This window comes from Parasteatoda tepidariorum, chromosome X1, assembly GCF_043381705.1.
Source record: "Parasteatoda tepidariorum isolate YZ-2023 chromosome X1, CAS_Ptep_4.0, whole genome shotgun sequence".
Lineage (NCBI taxonomy): Eukaryota > Metazoa > Arthropoda > Arachnida > Araneae > Theridiidae > Parasteatoda > Parasteatoda tepidariorum.
The window spans coordinates 17723106-17749895 of record NC_092214.1 but is presented as its reverse complement, the minus strand read 5'-3'; the positions used below and the strand labels follow the sequence as shown (position 1 = coordinate 17749895).

General features: G+C 26.4%; 1 protein-coding gene across 2 annotated transcripts in view; it reads left to right on the top strand.

Annotated features, from left to right (window-relative positions):
- Positions 1 to 25209, top strand: part of LOC107455475 (alpha-L-iduronidase) — a 32080-nt gene extending 6871 nt beyond the window's left edge. Inside the window, exons 4-17 of one of the 2 annotated variants that reach the window (XM_071187339.1) lie at positions 3578 to 3771; positions 5841 to 5936; positions 7581 to 7789; positions 9004 to 9104; positions 11591 to 11669; positions 12670 to 12919; positions 13655 to 13718; positions 16367 to 16461; positions 17001 to 17122; positions 19879 to 20001; positions 20088 to 20158; positions 20235 to 20347; positions 24819 to 24918; positions 25091 to 25209. In XM_071187339.1, the coding sequence (XP_071043440.1) occupies positions 3578 to 3771; positions 5841 to 5936; positions 7581 to 7789; positions 9004 to 9104; positions 11591 to 11669; positions 12670 to 12919; positions 13655 to 13718; positions 16367 to 16461; positions 17001 to 17122; positions 19879 to 20001; positions 20088 to 20158; positions 20235 to 20347; positions 24819 to 24918; positions 25091 to 25106 (1633 nt within the window). In that variant the 3' untranslated portion in view covers positions 25107 to 25209. Of the gene's footprint in view, positions 1 to 3577; positions 3772 to 5840; positions 5937 to 7580; positions 7790 to 9003; positions 9105 to 11590; positions 11670 to 12669; positions 12920 to 13654; positions 13719 to 16366; positions 16462 to 17000; positions 17123 to 19878; positions 20002 to 20087; positions 20159 to 20234; positions 20348 to 24818; positions 24925 to 25090 lie in introns of both variants that reach the window. The other variant, XM_016073054.4, reaches the window with a different exon arrangement.
- The last annotated feature ends 1581 nt before the right edge of the window (positions 25210 to 26790 follow it).

Sequence of the window (26790 nt, the reverse complement as noted above, 5' to 3'; positions counted from 1 at the left end):
AATCAACATCATACTGAATGTCAGATATCAAACATAAAAGATGAATAGGTGAAAGAACAAATTTTGGAAATCCTATTGTAGCGTGTCTACCATTACAACTATTTAATTCCAATTCACTATTATATAAGACATGTACCTTTTCATAAATGAAGGTTGACATAGTCGATAACACTCTCCCTACATTGGTGACTTTCGGATGTGATCTGACCATGCCTTCTTTGAGAGTAACGCCTAGTTTTATGGATAGTCCACATTGGGCAGTTAACTTGCTATTTACGACTGCAACATTGTCTTCCTTCTGCAATCACCTCCGGATCACCAATGTGGGGAGAATGTTATTGATTATGTCAACCTTCTTCCATGAAAAGGAACCCCCAAATAGAATCATTTACACATATCTTACATACAAGTGAATTGGAATTGAATAATGTAATGGTAGACACGCTACAAGTATATATATCTATTTCAGTTCAGTTCGTTACAGTTCAGGTTTGATATAGAAATTTATGTGTTAGACAGGTACACAGAAACTCCGGTACTTGAACCAAGTATGTCTTTTGATTCCACCATAGAAATTTCAGTCCTCGAACCTAGTTTGATCTCAATGTGGTGCTAAATCTCTTTTATAGAAGGGTGATATTTCCAATTACCAAACCTTCTTTGATCTTTTTAGAAAGAAAACTCTTTAAAGCTAATTCTTTTAGTTTTTCAAATACAGTTTAGAAAGTCTTTGTATTTTCATTATGAAGCATCAAAAATTTTTTCTTCTGCTGATTCTTTAAATGATTCATTTTTGAAAAAAAGAATTCTCTTTATATTCTTTTTTCAAATGTTTCTGAATAGTTCAATATTTTTATGCTAAACTCTTACTTTTTGTAATATTTATTGGTCTGGTACAAATTTTATCCATACGCACTTGAGAACTTTTACTAAGGGTTGACAAACATTAAAGGAGGTTTTTGTTTGTTTTTAAGGTTTCTTTGCCATTGAGAAATATGGTAATTCGCCAAACTTTTTATTTCATTTGTATTTTTGCATTATACTGTCCCTTTCCCGATAAGTGCTTATCAATATACTAGAATTTCCATTTAATAACAGCACAACACAAATAAGCAGCTTTTTGTCATCTTTTTAATTAATGTATTTTCCCCAGAAAATCATTCCTGGAAAATGATTTGATAAGTGTGGCTTATCATCGTATTGCACCTAACACTTCATACATAAATAATATTCCACCTCTGCAACATATATTGAGAGTGTATTATTGTGAGAGATACCAAGAGCAGAAACATTGGGTAAAAGTCTAATGATCTAGTTTGAGGCATGTTGGAATGCTCTATATCTCACATGATAAATAAAAATAGGCTGCACAAAAATGATTAAATATAAATAAGTAAAAAAAAACCTTGCACTGAAAAGAAAATGTAATATGTATTAATAATAATTCTGAAAATCGCTTGAATCTAATTTAAAAAATAACACAGTTGGTACAGGCAGCAGCTAAAGAAAAAGCATCAGTGCAGTGTGCTAGTACCCACTTGAAAATGAAGCCTGTTGTGAAAGTCATCTTCGTATTAAATTATTCTTATTTCCTTCTTAAGCAATTGAATTTAAGCGGTTTTTTAATATAAATCAAAAGTTATCAGTCTTGTTTTTGTCAAATTAGACAAAATTTTTGAAATCTAAGGATATTTAGGCAGCTAAAAATATAATCTTATTTGTCTAAAATTTTGTATTATAAAGACGGTTTGAAGAAAAAAAATTTTCTACATATTGGCGTTTCTACAAATTTGTGATTCTCATTTTTTTACTCTACACTGTTGCATATTTCTCTTAACCTTACAGAAACACCAAATGAAGCTGCAAAAAGAAATTAGAATATTAGGTTGGGACAAATTTTAAACAAACTTTACATAAAAAAAATTAGCAGCTAAGATTGTGAAATTTTATGAAAAATTGCCAGCAGATGTTAAGTTAAAAGTTACATGGTGGTCATATATATTTTTCACTGTAATCTTAACATTTGTATTCAACATTTAATAAGCGTAACTAGAAGAATAAAAAAAAAACTTCATTTCATTTATTTTACAATAAAAATTTAATATTTACTTGCCTGATCGGATTTTTTAAAGTCTCTGGCTTGCCTAGTCTAAATCCTGGTGGGGACACTAAAAGCCCCAGTGACCTTTTAAGAAAAGACTGGTAGTATCCGAAGAATCTTAATATTTTATAGTTAAAAGATTGTTTAGAAATTATTAGATACCACACACTTTCATTATTAATCATTAGCAATACAAATTTTCTCTAAGTTTGAATTACTGTATTTAAAGAGAGTTCCAGACCACAAATAATAAAGAAAATTTTCTTTACATTGTATTTAGACAATCCTTTTGACTTAATGTCAATAGTATCAGAATGAACAAGAATTGTTTATATGTTATTGTTATGCAATTATTGAAGTATCTTTAACCTTCCAGCATGCGTGCTCAGTAATTTTACCTCAGCATGCACATCATATTTTTTATGACAGCTGTTATTTTCCGTTTTTTGCATGGAAAACGACAAAAATGAATGATTATTAATAATAATTTTGTCAAGAAATAATCTTATCATGTATAACAATCCAAAGTATGCCATCATTTCCACTTTCGAGGTAACAGTAGTCTATATCTCTTGAGTATCATTTTAGCAAACTTATGCATTCATTTGTACAATTCAAAATTTTATCAATCATATTTATGTCGATTATTTTTAGAAATGATTCTATTTCATCCTTGTCATGGTGCTTTAGGCCCGGTGATACTTTTACAATATTCCTCTTTTTTGTTTTTGAGCAGTCTGTATACTTCAGTTTTCACCACTTGGAAGATTTATCCTTGCTAATATGGGGCGTGTCATCTTTTTTTTTTGCTGAATTATTATCATTATAATTGCCCAAAATATGTTATTCAGATTCACTACTGATATTATTTATTTCTATATCTTCTTCATTCTAATCGCTAACAATCTCAAATCCAAATATTTTTTTTACTTTTTCTTCGTGAGACAATTCTCATAGAAAGTGGGGAAAAATCCCCTGATTGTAGGTATTTTTTGCCATGAAAACCCAATATAAAAATTATAGATTCGATTTTATGCAAATTAAAATAATGCCTGTCATTTATGAACACAAAATTATATAACACTTGTGAAAAAAATATTTTTCAAATTTTCTCCCACAACCACGCACGTGTCATAAATTTTCAGACAAACAACCACATAGTACGAAACCTTGTTTAGAAATAAAATTGTCACTTGACTTTCTATTGGCACATTCCATTATTTGAGGAAGGAAGGGTTGAAAGGAGGAATAGAAATGACCTGTTGAAGTCTCAGCTGTGATATGCGAAAAAATCCATGAAAAACCGATTTTGTCATAAAATTCGCTCAGGTGCGCCTGCTTGAAGGTTAAAGGAATGTCTCCACTGTTAAAATTATTTGAGTCTTAGTGTTAATTGCATTTGTTATTATTTTTTTAAAAATTTTTTGATGATTACTAGGCTAATTTATATTTTGAATTTATGATCTGTTTGTATAGAATTCTTCCAAATTTTGTGGTCAGTTTTGATTTTAAGTATCTGGATGATTTAATCCTTTCACTTTGGGAAAATGGCCTTCAACCAGGCTTTGAATTGATGGGTAATCCTTCAAATTATTTTACTGATTTTGAAAACCAAACCCAGGTATATTTGTGGAAAGACATGATTCAAAGTTTAGCTGAACATTACATTGGTAAGTTTAAAACATTGGTTGTATTGTAAGGTCACCCGCATGGTCTTTTTCAAAAGTGACTACATTTTCCAAATTGTTTTATTTTATTTGTTGTTATGATATGTGTGTGCGCATGCATGTGTGCTTGGTTGTGTGTACTTGTCAAGTTTATGAGAAAAACAAATTTAATGAGGTCCTATTTTATTATATGTATCCTAGCCTAATTAGTATCCTTGTCTATTTGTATTTGTCCATAAAAGTTGAGTTTGGCTGTGTGAATATCAAATTTGAACCAAGTTATAAGTTTCCTGGTTTTACAAATAAACCACTAATCTGGATATGAAGTAATCTTAAAGTGTGCTCCAAATCTTGAAAACTGTGTGCAACAAAATATTACTTAAAGTATTAGTCTATATTTTACAAAACAAAAGTGTTTGTATCGTAGCTTTTTATTCAATTGTTTTTTAAAATTAGTCTTAAAACTATTTCTTTTCATTGATAGTATTTAGGATATAAATAATTAAACTGCACAAGTTACGTATTTGTCAATCTTTACAAATTTGAAATATTATCTTTTAATTTTATATTTAGAAAACTGTAACAGGCATTTTAGTTCGATTTTTCTATAGATAATAGCAAATATAGATAATATTTTTCTTTAAAAAAGAAAGATACTAAAATAGCGATGTATTATATTTCATTTTATTTCTAGTGTCTCATTTATGTTATTATTTTTAGGGACATGTAAGTTAAAAATTGCCATTTATTTTATGGAATTCTTAAATATATTTTATGTCAAAGAAAATTTAGTACTTCTAACTAAATTGTTTTTATGATTAATTTTTGTAAATTCTACAAATTTAGAAAATTAAAAGGTTGGACACTGTTTATTTTTTGTAAAAAGCCAGTCTCGTTCTAAAATTACTTTGAAAAGAGGCATATCTGGAATCGTTAGGACTCTTTCTGTATGGATAATAGTTTTTAATTTAAACAAAGGTCAAACTTGTATTATTCAATGCAATAAATAAATAAATAGTAATTGATGCTAATGCATGCAATAACATTATGTTATTGGTTAAATTACATTTATTTAACTTAGGAATGTATGAAATAAAAGTTTTTAATATTTCACTGATAAAATATTAAAAAGCGATGCAAAAGTAAGTAGTAATAATTGAACTTTCCTTTTTATGAATAAAAATATGTTCTATTCCATTTGATGTGAAAAATCACCAGCACCAGTATTTAGATAGCTACAAATTTAAAAAAAATAAGCTTGACAGTTGAAAAGTAAATCAATCCAATTTAACAATAAAAAAAATACTTAACAAGGTCCATAATGAGTAGATTTTTTACTGAAAACTTTAAAGATTTTTACCAATACAAAACCTGGCTGGTAACACTTCTTTCAAACTTCATCTATCTTCCACTTAAGTAATATTTATCATTTATTCCTCTCAGCAAAATTTGTTTTCGTTTCATTTAACTGATCATATCTTTTCAACAACTTTCTAACTGTAATCACAACTCCTTAATTATTATTGATATCTAGAAAGTATGCCAACATTTTGCCATTTGCTCAATAGTTATAAATTACAACAATTTCTAAATAGAATGAAGGTTGATTTTTAATTTATAATTTCCAATTTTGTTTTAAATGTTATTGATTTTTTTACAAGTCAGAGCTGTTTCAAAACACAGTTGATAAGCTATTTATCAATCCTCATTTGAACTTGACCTATTGTTTTCTTTTAAAATGACTCAAAACTTGCTTTGTTCCATTTGAAATGGGGGGAAAATATAATTTTATCTAAAAAAAATTTATATTGCATGCATGAAAAAGTGATAATTTAGAAATCCAACCTGTTGATATTTAAGTTATACTGAAGATCACATTTGGTCGAAATTTGAAATTGGTAGAAATTGAATTAGAGTTTCATGCAATACACGTTTAAAATTTTAACTTCGGTTCATAAAATTTCTTAAAATACCAATAAAAAAAATTTATGATTTAGTCACATGGTACCTTTTTCTAATTTGTTCAAAACAGTAACATGAATCACCTTATTTTATATTATATTATATTATAGGTCTCTTTGGAATTAAATATGTGGTTCAATGGAATTTTGAAACTTGGAATGAACCTGATCATAAAGATTTTGATAATTTGAATTTCACCACTCAAGGCAAGTTAAAACATCTAATGATATTATTTGATCAATTATTACCACCATTATGCTAACAATAGCTATAAATGAAAAATTTATACTTTACTATCTGTAAGTACAGATTACAATTGAAAAAATTTTAAAATTTTTATATTATTTTTAAACATTACTTTTCTTAGCCTTTCATTTAGTAATGTTGTGCAATATGTCTATAAAAATACTTTACTACAATATCGCTCTTAAAAAAGAATGTCTTTCAGGTAGATTAAAAATTTGCGCTAATTCCAAAAATCAAATGTCTTACAAAATGAAGACAAAAATATTTTTTTTTTTTTTTAAAAAAAATGCTTTATTCAAAAAACAAAACTAAGATTTTTGTTTTAAACCAGTTCTTTTTATTTATTTATTTAAAACAAAAGCGTGAATAACATTTTAAGCCTCAAACTAAAAGTAACTAAACCCATAAAAAAGCATTTCGCAAAATATATTTTAATTTTTCATAATTTTTGAATAAAGATTCAACATGATAGAAGTGAATGATTAAAAAAAACATATCTATAATAATTTAAAAATTTTAAATATGCTTATTTATTACTATACAATTCAACTTAATTTGTAAATAAGCATTTAATTATCTAAACATTATTTTAGTAGTGTGTGTAAAAGTTTGTTCCTCCCTTAATTATCAGTATAGATAAAAATGTCATACTTCAGCATTATTTACATTAATGTCATTATTTAGCTGAACACAATTAGTTGCATTAATGTAAATTAGTTATTATTATACATTTCTTGTTTTATTTTATTTATGGAATCAATATAAATTTTAATATAAAAGGGCATAAAATATTCAAGGTAATATATTTTTTTCAGTTAAAAAATATTTTAAATTAATAGAGAAATGAAAAGGAAAAGAAATGAAGATAGCAACTGGACTGTGAATCTCTAAAGGTTTGCATCCATATGTTAACACATCCTTATATTCTACTGTGTTAATAATACATATTCAGATTTTGCATTTACTAAGAAACATCTTGATTGAAGATACGTACAAATGGTAGCATTCTTAACATTTCTTATTGCTTCAAATTTTTAAACACCCGAACTTTGAAATGAAAACAAGAGAATGCCTATTCATAAAAAAATTATAAAACAGTAAAGTTTATCAATTTTATGATCATGCATTTTTACCAATATTATTTACTTTATATCTATAAAGAAAATAATAATATAGAAATAATGTATAGATGATCATTTAGCCTGTTCAGTATTCATGTTTTACCTTTTATTGTATATGTGTGTTGTCTATGGTAATTAAAGTTCAAGTTGCTAGTGAGAAACCCAAAATCAACTGATTAAAGTTAAATTTGGTATGATTAAATAATCTACTGTAACTTACCATTTTAAAATACATGTTCTGAAAGTGGTTAAAAATATATTAAAAATTTCTTCACAATTGACCTCAGGAAATCAAACAGAACTTAAATTCTGTTAATTTCAATATTTATTTGTCTTTTTTGATTCTTAGTTAAATTCCTATATTTTATGTGCATTCAACAGTTTATTTTAGTCGTAATAGGAAAAATGAAAACGAGTTTGCTCGTTATTATATTTTGAGCATTTAAAAGCATCTTGCGGTTTAAAAATACATAACTTTTATAGGATTCCTAAACTACTATGATGCTTGCTCGGAAGGTTTAAAGGCGGCTAATCCAAGACTTCGTCTTGGAGGACCTGGTGGATCATGTAGAATTCCTTCTGTTGGACATTCACCTTTGTGCTGGGCCTTACTTGCTCATTGTAGTTATGGGAAAAACTATTTTTCTGGAGAAATTGGTGTTCGCTTAGATTTTATATCTTTCCACAAGAAGGTCTGTAATGGTAAAACAATACTTCTTATTGAGATAATTTTTACAAGATATAACCGCAATAAATTCCTAGTGCTTGTTAATTATTGTTCTTTTCAGTGCTTGTTAATCATTTATATAGTGTCGATGCACTGTCTGCTATTTTATCCTTCTAAATCTCTATAATAGCTGTGTCATTGCATGTAATGGTTCAAGTTATTTCAGTGTTCGATGCATACAGATTTTATTGTTTGAATTTTATAGTTATTTTTCTGCTTTAAATTAATCATGTTTTAGATCTAGAGCAGATTTTTTTATTTATTTTTTATTTTTTTGTTGGAATTTCAGCTTTTATTTATTATGACAATTGGTTAGCTTAAGACATTTAAATATTTGAAAAGAAGTAATTTATTATTTAAAATTATAAGTAATTAAAAAAAAATTCAAGTAAACTAATAAATTATGAGGTAATACTATACTTTAATATTAATGCTGGTTAATAATATCATTATAATTATGATTATTAATAAAATATGTTTGTTTCTGGATTTACTTGAAGTTTTTTTTTCTTTCGAAAGTTTTTTTTAAAATGAGTTATTAGCTGCATTAATCTCACTCATATGTTAAAGCATTCATTTTAATTTGGCATTCATATGAAGTTCAGGATTGATTATGATGAAGTATATCAGCTGTATTCAGCATCTCCATTGGAACAGTTTTCTGCAAGGCATTTTCTTTTTGCTCAGCATGGCCTGTAGGTTAAAAATACCTGGGAAGAGAGAAGATATACAACCTTCCCCCTTAAGAGGAAGGCATGAAATGAAAGCCATCCCAGAACACCAGTCTTAAAAAAGTCTCATATTGTCACTAACCAGTTCCGCAAAAGTAAAGATGAAAATGTTCACAAATTTAGTTCATTCATTGTGTGGTATTAGTGATAAAAGTCTGTTGAGAGTTGAGAATGCATATAAATGCTTTTGCGTTGAATATCCTCCTATGCCAATCTTTTTTTTTTTTATGTTCAAGATAGAGTATAAGTCTTTTGAAAAAATATTTTATTAAATACAAATGTTTTTTTTAAAGCAGTCAGAGTATAGTTATTTTTAATTATTTATCCAAAATCTTACTTTAAAGGAGAAGTTTTAATTTAAAAAATGAAGGAAATAAAATTAGTAACTCTAATATCTGTTCTTTAAAATAAAGTAAATTGTAATTTTCTGTTGTAAATGTTTTTACAGGGAAATGGCAGTACAGATTTCATTTTTGATGAAGAATTGGAGACTATGCATTATATTAGAAAGACATATCCTTCTTTATCACATGTGCCATTCTACAATGAGTAATTATTTTTTCTATCATTATTTTTTAGTTTTTAAATTATATGTCCACACTTCTGATAATATTGAAGTTACAATATTCTTTGTTAAAAATATCACTAATTTGATATTTTTATTTTTATTGATAAATTTTAATTAATATTTTTAGCATTTATTTTTTTTAAGAGGAGGTCACCTATGACACGTTATAATAGCAGGACATTAGAGGAAAGTGAGTGTCCATCTGTTTGTAGGTGGCTTGAGCTCAGCATTAAAATGGCAAAATATGCTAAATAGATGTTATGTTAAATTTAAAAAAGAAAAGTAGTATTTGTAATCAAAATAAATTTTTATTTTTCTTAAAGAAGCTTGCTCCTATGCTCTTTTAAAAAGATATGCAAATATGTAGTGTCAATATAGTTTTAATTATAAAATTTACTCATCATGTATTGGTTAACTGATGGATGAACATTCAATGATTTGTCTGATGCATTTTTGGTTTTCAAATTATATTTATTATTTCTCTTTATTTTCCATTTCTCAATTATATCTAATTTGAAGTAACAAAAAATCTAATAAAATAATGTATTTTATATTTATTTTATTAATAAAACTTTGAAAATATTTATAATTTTATGTAAATTTACATAATTTGCAATTTCATTTTGCATATGATAACAGCTTTAAAACATTCACTGTTTTGAAATTAGAACAACATACAAAAATTCATTGTGATTAAATAATGCAGCTTATCTGAAAGTTTAATTGATCTCTTCTAAATTATTCAAAGTTTAATAATAAGGATATTTTAATAAATTTAATCAAATTCAAAGTGTCTTCATAATACAATATATATACTCTAAGAATTATAATATTTCATATTTAAAGTGACAAATAATAAAAAGTAAAAGTTTTTTTATTACTATTCCAATTTTGAAAAGAAATTGCTATTTTTTTAAAAAAAAATTTGATAATAAATCATTAAAGGAAATACTTAAATTGTTTGCAAACTCATTTCTTTGTTTATTTATCTTATATTGTTATAATTTGTTTTAAAAATAAGTATCTCTATCTTTGCATTGTTTACCATGCAATTTCTGCTTGTGCTCAAACTCAAAGGGGCGGCTGTTACAGTCGTTTTTTCTAACATTATTGGGATGAAGCATTAGTGAAACATTTACTGCTTACAAAAGCATTTATCTTAAGGAATGAATCCTTTAGGTACAACTAAAGACGCGATAAAAAAAGTTGCATATTTCATAATGCATTTTGTTTGTAATAGTTTAGATACCTTCTTACTCAACGATTAGTGATCCAAAATTTTTATTCTTAAAATTTCAAAAAAAAATTTTTTTTTCGGTGTGTAAAACTTAATTGAACAAAAGAAATTTCTTTCACAACCATTTTTAAATTATTTTTCTGAGCCTCTAGACTTTTCTAAAACATTTTATTGTTTTATATCTATCTTTATTGTAAAAAATGGAGTAGTTCAATTGAAATAAGAAATTTTTTTTTGAAAAAAAATTACTTTTGTTAAAAGTTATTATATATCTTTGAGTATTATTTTTTGATCATTTCATTTACAAATGTTAAATTTTTACTTATGAAAGCTCATATAATATACTTTTTTTATGTAGTTGAAATGTTTGCAATTTATAAGTCAAATTGTTATTAATCAACTAATAATTAGTTGACATTTGCTATTTCATTTAAGTTCAAAAAATTTTAAATATTATATCATATATTACTTATACTTTTATATACTTTTTTTTCATTTACTTGCTTAAATATGATGTAAAATATGAATCAAAAATACAAAATGTTGAAATATTTTTATTATACTTCCAATTTAAGGAATAGTTTTTATTCCCTCGTTATCAAATCGGATTTAACTTTTCTATTTTGAATAATCTAAACTGAATTCATTTCACTCATGTAAGAAGAAGAAAATTTCAGTATCTAATAACACAAGTTATTTGATTCCTTTCCTTAATATGTTTCTTTAATTTCCTTATATAAAGTTATCAATTTGTTAGTTTAATTTCTTTTCTTGTTATTATTTTTACAAAAGAACTTTAAAAATTTCAGTTAAACCATTAAGTATTAAAACTTATTTAAATGTTATCAATAATGATTAATTTAGTAGTTTAAAATTAAACATGATTTTGTCTTGATTATTTATCGGCTTACTTATTACATTCTTATGTTAAAAACCGTTCTAACTTCTTTCCATCAGGCATGGGTGAATGTTTAGAAAGTACGTGTAAGAGAAATTACTCATGCATGCGTGAATGTGATACCATTTGAGTGGTTCCTTCAACAGAAATGTAGAACATTTCTTGTAGTTCTTTGAGAATAGCTTCAGTTTTTTTTACTATTTATAACTTATTATGTGGCTGAAATCAGATACATTTCATCCAAATAACTGTATCATTATATTCTCTTTAATTTGTTTTCATTCGTGCTACAACTAACGTTTATAATAACTGACTTGCTTTATATTTTGTAGTGAGGCAGACCCTTTGAAGAACTGGGCTCTCCCGCAGGAGTGGAGAGCTGACACAACTTATGCAGCAATGGTTGTTAAGGTATATATAAAAATGTGCTACAAGTTATCCTTTTTTCTGATAGTTTCATCATTAAAGAATTTTATGCTGTAGTATATCTTCATATTGTTGTTTTTAACAAAAGAAAAATTTTATTATTTTAGCATTTAATGTCATAATAATAATGTAAAAATCTGAAACAGTTGATAAACTATGAGTGATAGTTTATTTTGTAGTTATTCTTTAGTTATTTTCCAAACTTTAAAAATTAATATGAGAAATGATATTAATGAGAGAATATTGTTGTTTCTTTTGTGTAATACTTCTTCTATAATGTACATTCAAATTCAATAGAATAATTGGGCAATCCCTAATTATTATTGAGCTACTTTTGTTTCTCATTCATTGCAATTTTAGACTTCAATTTTAACTAAACTTAGAAAAATGCATCGATTTAATCAAGCTGATCTTTAATAAAAAGGGAAGTTTTAGTTGAAAAAGTTACTGAAGTCAATCAAGATTTGTTTGTAAATTGTTAATTGAAATCAATGGTAAAAGAACTGCTTCTGCAAGTTGTGTTTAAAACGCATTTTTTAATTATTCAATTCAAATTTTTTTATTTTAGTTTTTAGCATGTAAAATTTTTATTATTATCATATTTTGCATTCAAAAGTAAAAAGTTTATTTGGTAACAAAAACAGTTGTTTAAAAGAAAAATAAAGATAGCATTAAAAATTATATTTTGCTAAAAAAAAATTTGGAAGTAGAACTATGCAAAAAATTATACTATGTTTATGTAAGTTATGTCAGTATTAATAAGTGAATTTTTTTTTAGTCTGCTAATTTATCACCTTAATAATTTTAATTTTTGAAAGATATGGATGATCTTATTTTTTTCATATTTCTTTATTTTAAACAAAATACTATAATTTCTTTATTTTCATTATTAAATTTCTTCTGTGATCCTTATTGGCTTGTGTTCATTATACTTTTACCTGTGTAACCTTTATACTTTTACTCTTAATTTTATGTCTTTATTTAGATCACTCTCAAACACATTTATTGGTTGATTCAAAAGAGCTCAGAAGTATTCATAACGTTAATGAGTAGTGATAATGCTTTTTTGAGTTATTTTCCAAATCAATTTACTCAAAGAACATTGCTGGCAAGATTTCAAATCAATAATACTTCTCCAAAGCATGTAGAATTTGTAAAGAAACCTGTATACTCTGCCTTTGCCCTTCTTAGTAAACTATGTCCTTATGTTTTGACAACTAAAGTACACATAAATGGTAATGTTGTAATTCAAAGTTTTTCCTTGACCTAATATTATTTTTAAACAATGCTATTTCAAGATGTATATCATAATTGAATTTTCTTAACTCAGCTTAAGCCAACAATCAGTAATATCAGCTTTATTATTAGTTTTATATTTGAAACTAAATGTTTTAAGTAATAATACATATTTGATAATTTTAGGAGCATACCAATGGTAATTTATATTACATTTCTGAATTGGTATAAATAGCCTTTGTCTGTTTACATATCAAACACATGTACAATCAAAGAAATGAATTCTTTTAATTTTAATTATAGGTTATTTTCTAGCATGAAAATAATTTTCTCCTTAGAATAGCCATTTTAAACTCTAATCTGTTCTTGATATTCTTGAAACTTTTCTATTGATGTGTCTGGAATTCTGTTATGAAGCCTTATAACTTTTTCTTAGTATATCTTTGCAAAAATAAATATTTATTTTGAAATTTAAACAGGTCCAATATCACTCCTCTTCAGCAGGTAGATATGACCTTTGACAGAGTGCTTTTGAGGATAAATTACTTTTAATTACAATTAACGCAACAGTTTTCTTACATTTGCTTTCTTTAAAACATTGTTTACCTACTTCTTATATTGTTCAATTTTATTAATGCGTAAAGAAAAATAATAAAAATTTGTTAACTATTTTATCTTGTCTACAGAATACTCATAATCAGAATTAACTTCAATAATTTATATTCCTTTGCCAGGGAAAAAATTGGCTGATAATGCATCTGAATTTGGAGTTATTGCTACTGCGTGTGACAATAAAAGGTTATTTTTTCTTGTTGATACCTTTTGAAACTGTACATTGTTTAACCTTTTAACTGATGCATTATTTAGACAAATTTGTGTCAAAATTTTTGTTCTATGTTTAGTTTTTCTATTGAATAATATGTGGAAAAGCTACCCGGTTTTACATGGAACTAAGTTCTAGGTGATTGGGTTGGGGGTCTCTTGTCTAAATAATATGGATTCTCCTTTTTACCTATAATATTATACTAACAACTAAGTGGCAATTAAAATTTTTCTATGTGTCCAGCGTTATGCAGAATAAATATACTTACATTTTAACACTAGAACTGGTTTGAAAATTGCTAAATGTACTAGTAGCCTCTCTTTATAATAATTTTATTTTAGTTGTGACTTAAAATATGACTCATTGGTTTATTTTTACTCATATGTATTTAACTTAATCTTTTATATAGTTTTACCATAACACTTAATTTAATTTCAATGCAAAATCTTTTCATTTTTTATCCTAAGAAATATATATTGCTTTTGTCTTTATTTTCTTGATTCAATAAATGTATTCTAAGATACAATTGCAAATTTAATTTTTTCATGTTATTTCTGAGAAGTATTTGTGTCTAAAATTACACACAGTGATATTTTCTGGGTTAATTCATGAATTTTAAAGCTGTTGATTCACAGACTTTCGCAAATTCAAAACTTAATATTCTGACAACATTTTCACAAATTTAAAATTTGAAAATTTCACAAAATTCCATCAATGAAACAATTATTCCTTCCCTTACCATTATCCTTTTTTCTACTCGAGCATTCTCACTACATGTGATCACATATCAACGTGTTAAGTGCATGCACAAGCAGTTTGTCTTAAATGTAGTTTCCAAATATTCACATGTGCATTTAGAATATGCTGTATGAATGCTACCATGGCTGTAGCATGTGTTTTTACATAGAAAATTAAGAAAACAATGGTAAAAATGTAACAAAAACAGATGTATAAAATTGATGATATGGTCCCAAAATCGCATACTTTCAAATAATTGTTTGCTGCAAAAATAGTTATTTTTCTAATATTTTTAAAACTTATATTTTAGAAACCGTTTTTTTTTAAAATTGCATTTTAAAAAAATATGATGTGATGAAGCTAGTTTTTGATGCATGTAAGACAGTATAACATTAACTAGGATGAATTTTTTTCAAATTCCGATCTGTAACTATATATTTATGTATATGTACATATTAATATCTATACATATTAAATAAATGCAGTTTGTTTTATTTGGCAGCAATAAAATCGAATCAAGTCAACATGATTCTGAGATTTTAATATGATATTTTGACTTAGAAATTTTGAATTGCATATTTCATTAAACACTATTAACACACTCAAATGCAAGGAATCTACAATTTCAGTTAAAATTCGAGAATACGGTTCTTAATATTTTATAATTGTGTTTTCAAAAATGTTATTGCAATTTGTTAATTTTGCATGTTTTGTTAATTCATTTTTTATTTTCCTTTTAAAAGTTCTTAAAAAGTATTATAACAATTAACATTAAATTATCTGAAGGGAAAAAAAATCATGAATGACACACAAATGAAAGTACAGAAATGAACAGACTATAGTTTCAATTCTAAAAGCTACCGCTGTGTCTAGAGACTGAACAATGTTAGAGATGTAAAAAGACAAGCACAGTGGCAAAAGCTCAAAGTGGTTTAGCCAAAAGGGACAAAGGAGCAAGTTTGTGAGATTAACTGGTCTTAGTTTTGTTATAACCTAATGTTACAATTAAATTGCTGGGATACCAAAAAAATGCATGTATGCCCTAATTAACTCTAATTACATAGTATAGTTTGCATATAACATTTTTCTTTCCTTTTTTGTTGTTTCAAATTTGATTTTTATTTTCTATGATAAGAATAATAAGAGTGCCTGAGTCATTTTATAAATCTTGACAGCTTGCTGCAATTGTTTTCACTGTACATAAATATTTAAAGTAGCTTCCTCTTCCTGAAATTAGCCCCTTCTTTTGTATTTCATTGGTAATTTTCTTTCTCTAATTGAATTGTTAGATCAAATTGTGGAAAATTTAGTTTTTTTGTATTTATACGCTTATATCCAAAAATTTATAAAATTCTGTCTGCAAACTTTCAACAAGCATTAACTTAGCTTGTTTGCAAAAATTTAATAAAATTTTGTTTAGCAAAATTATGATACTATGACTCGTTAAAATTAAAGTTTTTAAAAACACTATTCACTATGTAAGAAGAATTTAAGAGTCTAATTTCTTTCTGAGAAACAGCAATCTTTGAAGCATTTATAATGGGATTTTAAGAAACATCTTTTTAATGTGCTTACTTGTACATTGTATGAACTTGTATATTGTATGAACTATGTGCACATTTATATTGTTGTATGAACTTTTCTAATTATTAAAATTTTGTAGTTAAGTAACTACTTTTTCAACAAACAACCTCGAAATTTTAATAAATTTATCTTATTCCAGCATTTACTGATTTTACTCATGATATTAGCTTGCTGTATTATTTTTGTAAAGAAATAGTTATGATATTAAATATTTGATATAAATATTTTTACTGTAACAATACTAAATTTTCTTTACTTCTAGATAATTATTTAAATTTGTTTTGTATTTATTTCTTTGCAGAGTTGTGAATGTTCTCATGTACAATTCTGTTGGAAATCAAACTAAGGAATCAATGACAGATGTTCATCTACATTTCAATTTCTTTTGCTTACAAAGTAAGATTTTGTTTTGTTTAGTTTTGTGCATTGCATTTTCAATATCTTAACTCTCTATTTCTACCATCTGTAAATTAATTTTCGAAAAAAATACAGTATTTTTTACATATGAAACATGAAATTTATTACCTAATGAATAAAAAACTAATAATCATTTATTTTAATCCTACCACTGCAGCATTTACATAAGCATTTTGTGAATGATTTGTATTCAAAGGCAAAATTACGATGTTTCTTAATATGAAAAATTGACTGATTATGGTGAAGTTTTGTGCAAAATGTATTCAAAGTTGAACTCAGATTAGTAACTTAGATTAAGTATCAAAATTAAATTTCAGAAAAATTTATAGTTCCTTTTATTCTCATTAAATTTTTTTAAATGAAGTTATGTTGAAGTCAAACAAGAAAATTTAAAATAAAACAACAAGCTTATTTGGAGTCAAAACCTTGCTTCTTTGTTATCAAAAGTTAGCCAAATATATGTATGACTGATTTCCTAATATTATTGCTACTTTTTAAAAAAAACTTCTCTATTTCAGATTCTACTTTTGCAATATTTGAAATGGACAACATTAATACAAACCCTCATCTTAAATGGAAAAAACTTGGAAAGCCGATCTATCCATCATTAAAGCAATTTTCTCTCATTAAAGATTCTGAGGTAACTAATAGCATTAAAAGAGTCAATGTTTTCTTGCTAAGCATTTTTTTATCCTGAATACTGGAAGATCAACCTTTAAAGCAATACATACAAATATTGAATAACTACAGTAATTGTCTCTAATAAATTAAATTAAATCTGGAAGAGCAGAATTATTACAATATCAAATCATGTTGAAACCACCCTTTATGAAAATCATTATCACCATTTTATAAAATCAAGCTTTTGGGGAGTTTATCTTTTAGAAATGAAAATAATACATGCTTTTTCTTCTTCTTAAGATTTAAAGAAGAGCATCATATATATAATTAATTCCAATATGCCACTCAGGAACATAAAGAATAAATCTATGGAATTGAATTACTCTTTTTGAGGAAATTGAAAGGTCACATTAAAAGAAAAAAGATTGAAACAGGGAAATGGAATGTAAAAGAATCCAAATGAAAACTGCTTTTGATTAACGAAAGTATTTGAATGCACATCACCATTTAATGTAAACGATCATCATTCAGTCATTAACTCTCTCAATTAAGAAAAAAAAGAAGCAGCTACAACAGAGTTGAAAAGTAATTCAAATGTAATTAAACTAAATAAAATATTGAATGTTATGCATATTTAATTAGATAAACCATAAAGATACTAACTTAATGATATCAAGTCTGTTAGTTATTTTAACAAAGAAAAAAGTGGGGCCATAATATCAGAAAAATTTACATCATGCTGTACTATTATAATTCAGCTAAGAATAAAAGTTAAAGGTACAATTTTACATTTATTTTTAAATAGATTTGTTGACTAGCAACATGACTTAACAGCAAGATTTGAGTGTCAAAATGTATTCATATTTATTTTGACTCTGGAAATAATGCTGAAAGTTACAAAATTGTTTAAAAGCTTTCAAACAAGAGTGATTTTCAAATTGTCATAATCAAACTACAGTACGTTATTATCTTAAAACACTTTTGTTACTTAAAATCGTAGCTTACATTTGAACAAAATGCTAAATTTAAATTAAAACATTTAAAATAGAAATATAGTAATTAATGTAGATTTTTTTTCTTTTTGTAAATTTTAACTTTAAAACCTTTTTTCTTAAATGTAGATATGTCAGTTTATAAAATAAAATTTTTCTATAAATATAGATATCTTTAGAATGATTGTGATTTTTATAAGCATGTGAGCTCTGTATTTTTTAAAAAAAATACCTATTGGACACGGCTTTAGCTGTGAATTGTTATAAAACAGAAAATCAAAACTAAATCTTAACTTGTATAACCCGACTCTCTGCATATATGCATCCAGGCGTTTCGCCTTTTTTTTTCAGTATATTTTAAATAAGGCTTCCAAAGTAATCATAATGTAAGAAACGAAATTGCTTTAAATATAGCTGTCACGCAGAAAACATCACAGTTATCAAGGCAAACATTTATGTGACATGATAAAATAGTTATCAAAATATTGTAGCATAAAAGTATATGAAATCAAGTATTGACTAAAGCTGGACATAACACTGAATGTTTGGCTAGAATTCAATTTTCGGTAACTGTCAAAAATTTGTGTAATAAAGGATAATATATCTTATATAATTGAATTAAAAAATACATAACTTCAACTTTTTCACTGCTGTGTATACTAAAAAAGTCATGTTTTGGCCTACATGCTTTTCTGTTGTTAAACCAATTCCTTTTCATTGTGGTGGAAAATAGTATAAGGTAAAAACATGCCTATAAATGCATCCATTTACAAAGTGCCAGAGGGTTATTTATCACTATGAGTTGAGTTAAAAAGTTTTCAGACAAAACAAAACTTTTCACAAAATAACTGCTTTGGCTTCTCAAGTTCAAAGCTTTCGAAGAAATAAGAGGCAAATTTCTTTGTTACAAAATAATACAAATCTTATTGTTACTAAATCTTATTGTTACTTAGGGTTTACTCACACGATTTTCTCTTTAAATCTGCTACTTCTTTTATTTTTTAATAATTTCTAAAATCTCTTCTTATAATTTTTATTTTCTTTTTAAATAATTGCTAAAGAGATTGAAGTTTTCAATTTAAAACCTTGTAAAATTGTGTACAAAATTTCATTGACATTTTAAAATTTGATCGGGTGAAAATTATATCATTTGATGTAAAGTAGAAAGAAATGACTCTTATATATTTCGTTTGTTTTAAAGCAGTGATCCCAAACCTTTGTATTGCTGTAGACTGGTCAAAGTTTCATAGGTTTACCATGGCCCACTGAGAGGAGGGGGCATTGATTATTTTTAATTTAGATTATTTTGATCGAATCATTTTAATTTAATTGCATTTAAGCATTCCTTTAAAATAAAATACATTTGCCTCGAAAAATGAATATAAAGTGATTTAACATTTCAACTCACTAGAATGCTAAATCAATAAGAAACTTGAGCTTGTTTCTTTGTAACAAGACGACTCCATTTGGGAGTAATAGGCGACAGGAACACCCAAAGTATGTTGCTTATGTCCAGTTTATTCTGTTGTTTTAGTTGCTACCACTGTAGAAAACCTCGCTTCACAGAGATAGGATTTTGGAAATTTCATTGGGAATTTACCTGCTGTGGTATCAATCGCCGAGTTAACCCCTTGTCCTTGGAAAATTGCCCACTTCTGAGAGAAATGCACAACAGTAAATGAAATTAAAAGTAGTTTATTGTTCTTTGAGTGGCCCGGGGTTTGGGAACCACTGCTTTAAAGTACGACAATTTTATCTTAAAAGAATATTTTTCATAATGTAGGCACCACGTATGAAAGGACCATATTTTATTAAGTGTGGCACCCCTCTTCAACTTGGTTTGAAAATGCATAATCCAAGTGTAATTTTAATCAACATCTGTAGAGCGCAGAAAGCTATATCAAGGGTAAGGTATTTTATGATATCCTTTTAAATTTACCTCTTTTTACTTAACACTATATTTTAAGATGATATATTATTGTATTTTATTAGATTCAAAATGTTCGATTTCTCCAGACATGGAATTTTACTTTGCAATTGTCTTGGACAGATGATTATAATAGGTATGAAATGATTAGATTTTTTTTTAAATTTTATTTATCCAGTTTTGCTTTTTTAATATATTTTGTGCAATTTCAGATGTATTTTAACATATATAGTTGAGCACAGCTTTCTACAACATGGTCCTTATCATCAGCTAAATAAGAAAAATATTATAATGCCATATTATTGGCATTCTTGTTTAAAAAATAGTAAGTATTTTTATAAAATCAGTTGATAAAAATTTGTAAATATTAAAATGCTTTATTTAAATAAAATACAGATAATGTATAATCTAATACCCAATAACTTTAACCTTAATATCCAAAATGTAAGTAAATAATGTCAAAACAATGTATAGAACAAAAATAAATGAGCTCAAATGACAGGCAGTTATTTTAGTTTAATAAATAAGTATAATCATTGGTGCCAAGACCGAGAATGAAGAAAACTGTAACAAAATCAAGTTGCAACAAGAAGTTAGAGGAAAGAAATTGACCAATGGGCAGTTCAATTAAGATGTTTTAAACTAATTAATGTATAAATAGCATTGTATTTATAATAAGAATTTGAAGATCTGAAATATGTGGTCTTAGTTTTGACTTTGAGTAAAAGAAAATGTGAAAACTGCATAAATTTCAAATGCAAATGTTATTTTTGTATCGATATTTCAATAAATTTGTAAAAATACACAAACTATAATATTCAAAAATTTAGAAGTATCAATTTATAGTTTCAAAAGAGTTAATGAAAACTTTCTTTGAAATATTTTCGTTGAATTTCTCTAATAGATAAAGAATTTTTTTAGCTTAAATATAAATGTTAATTTTTTCTTTTCAAAATAAAAATTTTATTTTTGGATTTTTATGTTAATGCAAAATATGTTGAGTGGCAGCCTCAGATTTCTCATATATGAATTCAACATATAAATTAAGCACAAATTTGGAAAATGTAAGATCTATGAAGCATTATGTACCGGGTCTATCTAGAGACCTGTATAAAGGCATGCAAATGCAAGATTAGTTGCTCTACAATTTATTAAATGAGGCTGATTTTTTTATGAAATCAGTTTTTATTATGTGGTTTGAGTAATTTTGTTACCTGACTATTTCATTTTCCAGCAGTTTTACTTATTTTTTAATGTATATATTTTTTAAGCTTTTGGGAAAATGTTTTTCGAATATCACACTTGCTTTCAAAAATATTTCTCTTCGTGCAAAAATTCTGATGCAGACTATCATTAGATAAAATGAAATATTATTATAATTTAAATTTCACTTTTTAAAAACATAGGTTAATTTATGCCTGTGTCTTATAAATAAAAGTAGAAAAAAAATTCTATGCAAAATTTATGTTGCACTTGTTTGTGTAAAATCATCGACTAGTTTATTGGTTTGTGTTTCTGATTACTTAATTAGTCACTGGTTGATAATACATTTGCACATTATAACATACTTATATAATGTTAAAAGAAAATATGCATAATGTATTAATTTTGTATGTTTTTTTGAGTTTTAAAAATTTTGGTTTTTACGTGATTCAGTTATTTACTTAAATAACCATTTTCAGCTGGGGGAAAAACAAGATAATGCAAAAGTAAAAAAAAAAAAAAAAAAAAAAAAAAAAAAAAAAAAAAAAAAAAAAAACTTTAATGGTCTAACAATACCACTCATAGAAAAAGATGGTAATCAACTTTTGAAATATAAAAATATCTTCTCCTTTCATAATTTTAAATCTTTCTCTGATGAGTAACTAGTACATGACCATAATGCCAGTTGAAGTAACCCCAAAAAAATCAACAAATTGCACTTTTCCTCTGAGAGCTTAATTTGACTCTCCGCTAAAAATGTTTTTGCACCTCTAATCTAGGGGTTCACAACCTTTTAGAGTGAAGGGCAACATGCACAGCAGACAGACTGATGAAGGGCTGCATGCCAAAGTATTTAGACAGACATGTTGACAACAATTGTCGGTAGTAATTGTTATATATACATCATTGTTCTAGGCACTAAATTCTTTTTATCAATTAACCTTGTAATATGTTTTCATAAAATTAAATATTTTTAAATGTTTAAAATTATAAACTTCAAAACTGATTACTTAGATTAAAAAAAAACAGAATCAGAAAATCAAAATTAATTTATCACACTTAAAGGGAAAATCCATGTTTTTTTTTATCACATTACATAATACAAAATTCCATTTAAACTTAAATTTTAACGTTAAAAAATGTGTTCATAGAATTAAATTTTTAAAAAAATAAATATTCTTGATATTAAAATAAATGCAAGTTAAAATAATTTGATTTAAAGAAAGTTTATAGTTTTAAAAATGATTATAATTAAGACAAAACCATTACAATGCAAAATAAGATTCAGCATTTAGCAGGAAGTATACTTCACATTTATAACATTTATTTTAAATAAATTGTAAGAGGAGAGGAAAGAAAAGAAAATATTAATTTTGAACGAACTATTTTCCTTGATAATAAAAAACTCTTAAGATACTTGTTTGCAACTCTTTATGACCAATACTTCTTTAGCATGACGCTATTTACAATTAATATGCATATATATTAACAATTAATTAAAATTGACTTTAAGATACTTATCTTGATTACATTTTGTTTTCTTTTTGTAGTTAATATTTAATGATACATAAATCATTTCCCAGCATATAATCATAAATTATGTAAAATGATCCATGTAAATAGAAAAAAAAAGAAAATTTTCAAATATTTGTAATAATTTAATCTACTTTATCATGTGATAGCATTTTCGGGCCATTAAATGAAAATGTAATGATTTTGTTTAAAGACTGCTCCTTGATTTTGAACATGCCAAATTTATTCTGGGATGTAATATTTCGACAGAAGCTGTTGTTGTGGGCAATATTTAACTTATTGTAAATAACTTAATCAGTTTGGGAATTTATCCTAGATGGTGCTCTTCCTTCCCTGATTATTAAATCGCGTGACTAAGAAGAACGGTGTGTTATTTTTAAATCGCTTGAATACGAATTGCTGTGTGTGATTTTTAAATTGCGTGACTAAAAAATTCGATGCGTGATTTTTAAATCGCGTGAATACGAGTCGAGATGTGTGATTTTTTTAATTGTGAGATGAAGACTAATAACGTATTTTTAAATCACGTGAATATGAATCACGATATGTGATTTTTGAATCGTGTGAATATAAATCGCGGTGTACGATTTTTGAATTGCAAGAGTAACAACGTATGATTTCTTAAACGCCAGAATTCGAATCGTGATATGTGATTTTAAATCTCGTTAATGTTAATGCGAAATGCGATGCATGATTTTTAGATCGCTTGAACAAGAATTAAGATGTGTGACTTAAATTGGGGAAAGAATCAAAACGTATGATTTTTAAAGTGGGTAAATACGAATAATACGTTGGGTATGTGCTGTTAAGCTTGCCCGTGTTCATCGGATTAAAGAAATATGCACGTGTATTTAATTATTTTTCTGCTTTTAATATAAATTTACACATCTCGGTTTTTTTATTCTCTCTGGGAAGGTTTCGGTTTTGCTAAGATACGCAATTAATTTTTAAGTTACATAAAAAATTTAAATCAGAATCGAATTTCTCGAGTTGTAATATTGTTAAAATATCCAGATATTCTAAATCACAAGTAAAAATGCAGCAATATCGTACAAAAAAAATGTTCGAAAAAACTTATATTTTTATGCTAAAATCGGCATAATAGAGTACGTAAAAAGTGATTATTTTAATGCTCGATTGGAAACTCGCGTGACTTGAAACTATAGTACAAAAAATATCAGGATTTTTTCAATCACGGGGAAAAGCGTAGTAATAACTACCGAAAAAACTATCAAAATTCCTTTATATTTACGATGAAATTGGCAGAAATAAAGCACGTCAAAAGCTGATATACTTAAATGCGAGATTCGAAATTAAAGTGTCGCAATAGTGAATAAAAAATATCGAGAATTTCAAAGCTTTGTAGATGTGCGTAGCAATAATAACAATCGAAAAATAATTTGATATGCGATAAAATCGGCACAAATAAACCACGTCAATAAGTGCTTATTTAAATGAGCGATTCCGTAATAATATCGTGCTAAAAATATCGAAATTTTAAAAACCACACGGAAACGAGTTGCAATAGCTGCCAAAAAATATTATCAAAAAATCAAGATTTGCGATGAAGTTTGCGCAAATAAAGCGCTTCATGACGTTAAAACATTAAAAAAGAATCGCGTTTCTGAAACTAAGGGAAAATTTGTAGCAATAACTACCGAAAAGGCATTGGATTTACGATGAAATCGGCACACACGAAGAGCTTCACAAGTGAAAACTAAAACTCGAGATTCGTGTATCGTAATAATATCGTATTAGAAATATTGAGATTTTCAAAACTATGCTTAAATCCGTAGCGTTAACCATCGAATAAAAGCGATCGAAAAACCACATTGATTGAGATAGGGTGGGACAAAAACTTAAAAGCGCAATTTCAAATTTCCCAACTTTTTTTATTTTTCAAAAAAATGTCATTATTTTTATTTTTATTTTGTTTAGATTGCCTCGGGCCGCATGTGGCTCGCTGGGTGCAGATGATGCACCCCTTCTCTAATCTGTAAAATAAAAAATTTTAATAAATGTATGTTTTAATTTTAATTGTTTTTATGTAATAATTTCAGATAAAAGTTGCTTCATCAAAGGGTTTTATAGAGTTAAAGCAATAGATTATTGGAATAACAATGGTCCTTATTCAACGCCGATATATGTTAGAGGAATTTTGTAGTACAGTGGAACCTGTCTAAATTGACCACCCTCGGGACCAAGTCAAATGGTCACTATATAGAGGTGGTCACTTTATGAAGAGTCTTTAAAAAGGACTCTTTAAATAAAACTTGCAGAAAATGGTCACCTTACTCAGATTTTCACTTTACCCAGGTGGTCACTTTTATAGGTTCCACTGTATATAGGTAATAAATATAGTTTGAATGATAATTGCTTTGATTTTCTTGTATATTCTGTAATTTATTTTAACCATTCTTTAATCATCACAATAAATATTTTTAAAAATAACTCTTTGATTTGTGTTCTTTTTTAAACTCAAATAATTGTTACTTGCGTATTTTATTATTATAAATTTGAATGAGCTGTTATGAATATGATTTAAGATAAAAATCAATATTTTTTCACGCATTAAGTTACCGAAAATAAAGTAAATTACACCGAGCAAATAAATTTTTTTTACCCTACTTTTGTTTTTTAAGATCCTCATTAAAGTGTGATGGTCAGATTTAAGAAATATTTTGAGCTATAATAATTCGTGAAAGCTCTTAAAAACTTAATTTTATGCAAACACACATTAATGTACATAAACAAAATATGTAATTCATAGGAATAAGATGAACTCATATTTATAAACTTCTTTTTTAGCACAATGCAAAAATAATATATAAAACTAATTGCTGCTGAAAATATTATGACTATATCCAGCACATTATTCAATCACAAAAGAGTGTACAAAATGTCCAGATGAGATGCAAAACTAAATTGACCATATACATGGTGCAATTTGTGATTCCAATGGCATTGAAATGATGTAACCAGGAATGCGTGTGTGAGAAGGTCAGTGGAGAAATATAAGAAGCCTAGATGGCCTAAAAAGTTCCATTGAATAATAGTTAAAAAAAGACTTTTTCTTACAAAAGTTGTTTTTGAGTTGCTGAACTCATAAATATGCCTGATGTAAAAGTTAAATAATTCTGTGAGTATTGTAAGTTTATAGTCTGTTTTAATTTGACTAGTATACCTAAAAAGATCTGTGATTACTGAAGTTATTTAAAGGACTCAAAATTGTGTGTTATTTTTGTTTATTTTGCAGGCTTTCTCTTACATTATTGTTATAGAGATGATCTTATACATTGCTTCCATGTGGATCACTGATCAGATATTATTTAGAAAATTTAAAAAAAAAAATATTTTTTTGATACATTGGTTTTATTTTTTGAAGTTTTGAAAAAATAAAAAAAATTTAAATTTTAAAAATGTTTAGCATTTTCAGTGCTTTACATTCTAAATTAAGTTAAGAAGCCTCATCATAGAAATGTCCATATGTTGGGGCACATTTTTATACGATACACCATTCAGTATTTGCTTTATAATACATTATTTTACGCGACCACACATAATTTAAATAAATTGAGATTTAGAATGCTTTTTAAGTGAGGATTCATTCCAAATAACTAAACACTCTTGAAAGTAATAGCCTTATCTGACAAAGAGCCCCTGACCATCAATTTTGTTTTCAGTTCATTTTAAATTAGAGTTTTAAGCCTTATTTTTAATTTTCTTTGTTACTTTTTAACTATTATTCACTATGCATTCAGTGTACACATTTAACAAACATGGGGAAAAGGAAATTTTTGAAAATTCCTAAAAATCTCATCGAAACATTAAAAAAAAAAAAAAAATGAATATAGGTTAAGTATAAAAAAAAGTTACTTGTAATTAAACATTTAGTCCAGAGTTTAAATACAACAATCGTCGTGTCAAAATGGTTTCTGCACATTGATTCGTTAGGCATAACATGAAACGTGTGTGCTTTTTTAAAATTTGGCATAATTTCGAATTATTTGATTTTTATAGAGGAATATTTGC